Source organism: Alligator sinensis, unplaced genomic scaffold, assembly GCF_000455745.1.
Source record: "Alligator sinensis unplaced genomic scaffold, ASM45574v1 scaffold891_1, whole genome shotgun sequence".
Classification (NCBI taxonomy): Eukaryota; Metazoa; Chordata; order Crocodylia; family Alligatoridae; genus Alligator; species Alligator sinensis.
The window spans coordinates 360,917-366,406 of record NW_005843019.1 but is presented as its reverse complement, the minus strand read 5'-3'; the positions used below and the strand labels follow the sequence as shown (position 1 = coordinate 366,406).

The window sequence follows — 5,490 nt, the reverse complement described above, 5'->3', positions numbered from 1 at the left end:
TTCCCAACTCTTACTGCATCCAAGTACTGTCATGGAGGACTGAACGGGAGTCTGTGGGAGAGAAACAGACAAAAATCTGCGTGGGGCATCTTGATAACATATTGAAAGGAACATTACAATCCTAGGGATGAGATGTGGATTAAAGTGCTTTTTTCTAATACACATTAAATCTAGTACCTCCAATGTGAGGTACTAAAGGAATGCACAATAATGAACACACACAGGTTTTAAAGTGATGCTTTACTGCACAGTAAAATAAGTTACTTCACATTAAAGTGCATGTGTAGATGTGCCCAGAGACAGATAAACACAGAATCTCCCCTGTGCTTTGGTGGGATCTCAGAGCTGCTCCCTTTCTGAGCCAGGTGAATCCTGGAGAAAGGAGATGTCCCAGTTCATTCCCCAGCTGGGGCAGATCCTACCAATATCATGATCTACCAAAAATACCATGCCTCCTTGTACTGAGTTCTACTGTTAATGCTCTGATTTTTTTTTTTGTCTCTCTCCCTCCTTCCCCACTCCCTTCTCAGAGATTTTGACTCTAGATGCAGAAACAGCTCATCCCATCCTTGTTTTGTCTCATGATCTGAAAAGTGTAAGATGGGGACAGAAACGGAAGATTCTTCCTGAGAATCCCAAGAGATTTGACACCTGGCGCTGTGTGCTGACCTGTGAAGGATTCACCACAGGGAAACACTACTGGGAGGTGAGGGTGGAGGGCAAGGGAGACTGGGTTGTAGGTGTTGCCAAGGAGTCTGCAGGTAGGAAAGGATTCATCAATTTTAACCCTGAGTATGGGTTCTGGGCTCTGCAGAAGTGGGGAGGTCAATGCCAGGCTTGCACCTCCTCTGTGACCCACCTCACCCTGAATAAAAACCCCACCATCATCCAGGTCTATCTGGACTGTGAAGGAGGACGGGTAATATTTACTGATGTTGTTAGTGAGACCCATATCTTCAGTTTTCCCAAGGCATCTTTTGAGGGGGAAAGAATCCTTCCTTGGGTTGGGCTGGGAGTAGGATGTGGGCTCAAACTGTATCCCTGAGACATGGCTGGAAATCGTACTGAAGGGTCTTAAATCAAATATTCTAACCCAATGGTTCTCAAACTTTTTGGACTCAAGGCACCCCTGATTTGACTCATTCAACTCAAAGCACCCCTCCATGACTTTTTTTAATGCATTGAGGATACCCCCATTTAAAACTATCTGTTAAAGTGTTTATTTCTGTTAGGGTGACAGTATTTGGATTTTGGGGAGCACTGGATTTATTCCGTGTCTCAGCAAAAGCTGCTGATCACAAGGCAGATTGATATATTAAAAATAACCTTGCAAATGCTTAAGCAAGCAGTCTTCTAATAATGGGATAGTGTGTAGCATATATGGGTTGTTATGGGTGTAGCATATATGGGGTTGTCCTGGGGAAGAGCTTATGGGGTTGTTCCTGCTGCAGCCCAGCTAGGTGATTTTTCTGCCTCCCCTGGCAGCAGCAGACTTCAGCCTTTATATACTGTGTTCTCAAAATGACTGCCACCATCAGGCACCTGGTGGATGCCTGACCCAGCCCTTAACGTGGCAGGCACCAACAGTGCCCTGCCACAATAGTTAATTAAGGATTGAATTAATGAGTATATAACATGGTGCCTAAGTTATTAGCTGCTTATCCATTGATTTAAGCATCCTTTAAGTATAAATAGTTCTCAACTGTTATTCTTGTATTAACTCATCCTTGTACATTGTAAATAGAGAATTTCAAACTTTTGATATTTTTTAATGTTTGTTGGCATGTAACAATTACCTCCTGTATATAATTCAATTTTGTAAATAGTTATTTATGAGTCTGCAAGGTCTTTCCATTGTAAAGGGAGCCTCTCCTCTCAGGGAGCCTCCGGCCACTCCTAGGTGAGCTGAGCAGGGGGTAGAGCTACCTGATACCCCAGGTCCCGAACAATTAGACACAGCCATGGATAGTACCATGCCCCAAGGGTCAGTGGCAATGCATAGTGGGTGCACAGGGGTGCACGTGTGCCCCCTGAGAGCACTGGTGCACCCCCTGACAGGCTGTGCTTCCCGCTTAGGTAATGGGCAGGGGGAGCAGGTGGGAGTGCTGGTATCCCCCCCCGTGAGCACTGGACGGGGAGTGGGAGCACTTCTGGGAGTGCTGCAGCTACTTCCTGTGTTGGTGCAATTGGCCGCTGGGGGAGCCCGCCAGTCAGCGAGATTGGCCATGAGGTCCCCCCCTTCCCTGGTCACTGAATGGCCCATGCCAAAGGTTACAACAGGAGTACTCTGGGCTCATTGCTGCAGTACAAGCAATTGCAATGTGTTGCTATGAGGTGACAGGAAGAAGGAACTATCTAGCAAACAGCTTCTCTGAGATGGAAGATAGCCCCTAACCCAGTGCATTTTCACCACTAATGTATCCCAGGCAAATTCTACACTGGATCTGAGTGAATATCACTTGTACAGTGGTGTGTGTCCTCATTCTTTACTCCAGTGTAAATGTCGTTTACACAGGTGTTAATGTGTCATGTGTCCAGGGATTCATGTAACTCTGGATGTTTCCATTCACCATTAAAATGCTCAGTCCCCTTTGTCAGGATCTGGCTGTGCTTTCCATTGCCACAGTGCCTTGTAGAGCACTGTCCATTTGTGCCAACACTCCAGCTCAAAGGAGGACTCTGGGCTGGTGGGGAGTGAGGTTGGCATCACTCTCACCTGGTCCACGGGGGTGATCCTGGCCTGGTGTTGGTTCAGGAAGTTGGGATGTTTTTCTCTAAGGGCCACCAGGCACTGATCCCAGCCAAGGAGACACAAGGCATGGAGCATTAGTGCCAGATGGAGGTGAAGTTCTTCCCTTTATCAGAGATCAGGGAACATTTTCCTCCATACCCAGCCCGGCCCTTTGGAGACCAGGGATTTGGGGTCTCCCTGTGCAAGGCTGTAAGGAGACCCTGAGTTCCAAATGCATCCAGGGGCCTCAATCCTGCGTGGGGGAGACACCCCGAGAGAGTCTTAGCCCCTGGGGGCAGCTGAGACATGGCCCTGCCTGAGATAAGTGCATACAAGAGGCCCAGCCAGGTCTGGGATAGAGGGAAACCATGCTGTGATGCACAGTCAGTGACATGAACCGGCCGCAGGGGAAAACCAGCACCTTAAAAACAGTCACAGGCTAAGCTAGTGAGGGCATTAAACCTTCAGTGTATTTTAGGCTATTAAGTATTCTTAATGCTTCCTGAGACCATTGCCTGCTTGCTGGCAAAGCAGGGCAGGCATCTTACAATAGCCCCAAGGCACAGGTTTGAACCTGTTTTTGGACTCATGCCAAGGGCTGCCCCCCCGAGGACCAGCTAGACATGGTACCAGGCCATGTGGTTGGCCATGCCAGGCACCTGGATGCAATTCCAGACACATCCCTCCTATGGGTGTCATTGGTTACAGAGGTGAGCTGGCCTCAGCCCCTCCTACCACAGAGCCATCCTGCCCTGGCTGCACTGGAATTTTGACATTAACAACAAGGTTTTTGGCATCGTGACCAACATGCCCATGGGCCTTGGGCCTGGAGCATCATGTGCCAGGCTGCAGAAAGTCAGAGAAGAGAGACCTTCCCAGCAGACTGCATCATGGGTTGCAGGGAACCCCTCCCTGGGTCTGCAAGGGCATAGCTCTTTCCTTGCTGGCAGGGATAACAGGCAGGTATCACCCCCAGCTTCAAACCATGGCAGTGTTTTAAACCAAGTATCTCAAACTTGCCCAGAACTTACTAGCTGCTGAGGCCTGGCCCAGGATGCAGCCCTGTCCCCCCAACTCACCAGGAGGGGCAGCAGAAAGCTCCTTCTCCATGGAAGACAGCCCAAGCAAAGTATCTATATGTGACTTCAAGGCTAAAGCAGCAGCTGAGGCCTTGGGATACCTGGGGTCCTGGGCCCCAATCTGCCACTGTCCTGCTGTGGTAACCTTGGGCAATCCATTGCTCTGTGCCTTTGTTTCCCCATTACTCTGTGGTCCATTCTCTAAAACAGCTGGGGAGATCCTGCCTCCAGTATACAAAGCTTGGAGATCTGTCAACAGGTGAGGGGCTGTTATTTCCAGGAAGCCAGCTGCTTCCCCAGGGAATAAATGTGGGCAACCCCTGAAAAAGTGAAGACAGCTGGGCCTGGAGGGTAAAACACAGCCACAAATCCCAGCTGGGAGCTCATGACTCAGGGGGTCTCAGTAGCTCCACTCACCACTAGCTATGTAGCCCCACCACTCCTTCAAGGTCCCCATTTCTGCTTCTGCTGCCCTCAGAACTCATGCTGTTCCATTGGGAATGGACACAGAGCGTACCTCAGACTCCAGTCAGCCCTTCTGCACGTGTATTTGTGATGGCCGCTGAGGCACTAAGGCCTGTTCCACTCAGCTTCAGGGCCCTGAGCTACTGCCTCTGTCCAGATGTCCTAGAGAGACCTAGAATTCAGGACGTGACCATTGGGGTGGGCAGGACTGTGATATCATTCAATGTCAAAGCTTCATGATACCGTTCAACATCATGACCATAAATAGCAAAACCCTGGGGTCCTGTCCGTGCCCACAGGATATGAAAGACTTCCTTGGCTGAGCATCCTTCAGGACAGAGAGCTCAGAGCTGGATGGGACCCTCGTGTCACTGAATCTCACTTCCTGGATGGTACCGGGCCAGAAAGGTCCATGCAGCCATCTTCCCTCCCCATCCCTCTCATGTTCTGACCCCAGTAACTTGTGTGACTAATGTATCTTCCAGGAGTTAAGGCACCATAGGTATAGAGACTCCTTGTGGTGGGACATCAGGGGGTGCTCCTGCACTGAGACACCCACCTCACTGCACCCGACCAGTTTCCAGGCTCCGAGTGCCTCCATGGGGGCACCTCACATCTGGCTGACCCCCCTCCTGGAGCACACCCACAAGCCTGGGGGCAATGCCACCACCACCCAGAGTCTGGACTGGTCTTGGACCTGTGCCCTTTGGGAAACACAGGCCTAGCAGTCCTTGAGGGTACTTGACCCACTGTAAGAACTTGGGGTGCTTCCCTCAGTCTGAAGCACAAATAGTGGTCTCCCTTAGTCAGCTGAACCAAGGGAACCCCAAGGCATAATCTAGGCCCCTCTCCCATTAAGTCCCCATGCTAGGTACCAAGGAGAATTTTATTGGTTACAAGGAGCAGGTTTGGAATAGGGTCCAGGGTAGAGCAATATCAGAGAAATACCTTAGAGCAAACAGTGGCATGATAGCCTTTGATCATACATCTGAGTTACTGCAAGCTGTATATCTAGTTAGATCTCAGGTAGCTTACTCATGGGTAACATTCAGAGGTAGGTGGAGATTCCCTCTGGAGGCAGGCAGTTCATTGATCATAAGTTTCAAGAAAGAGAGTTTCAGATGGTCCAGCTTCTCTGAGAGTTTTCATCATGGCTGCTGCTCTGCCTCCTGGGCAGTCCTTCACTTATATAGCCCTTATGACCTCATTTACCTG

At 49.7% G+C, this 5,490-nt stretch overlaps 2 protein-coding genes across 3 annotated transcripts in view; one reads left to right on the top strand and one right to left on the bottom strand.

Moving 5' to 3' along the window:
• Positions 1–1,741, top strand: part of LOC112548223 (butyrophilin subfamily 1 member A1-like) — a 14,572-nt gene extending 12,831 nt beyond the window's left edge. The window contains exon 4 of the mRNA XM_025193118.1: positions 531–1,741. Coding sequence (XP_025048903.1) covers positions 531–1,045 — 515 coding nt within the window. The 3' untranslated portion in view covers positions 1,046–1,741. The remainder of the gene's footprint in view (positions 1–530) is intronic.
• The window catches only part of LOC102388484 (C-type lectin domain family 2 member D-like), an 18,245-nt gene that overhangs the window by 229 nt on the left and 12,526 nt on the right, over positions 1–5,490 (bottom strand). The window contains exon 7 of one of the 2 annotated variants that reach the window (XR_003092033.1): positions 1–51. The gene's annotated coding sequence lies outside the window, so the exon portion shown is untranslated. Of the gene's footprint in view, positions 52–4,366; positions 4,448–5,490 lie in introns of those variants that run through there. The other variant, XM_025193134.1, reaches the window with a different exon arrangement.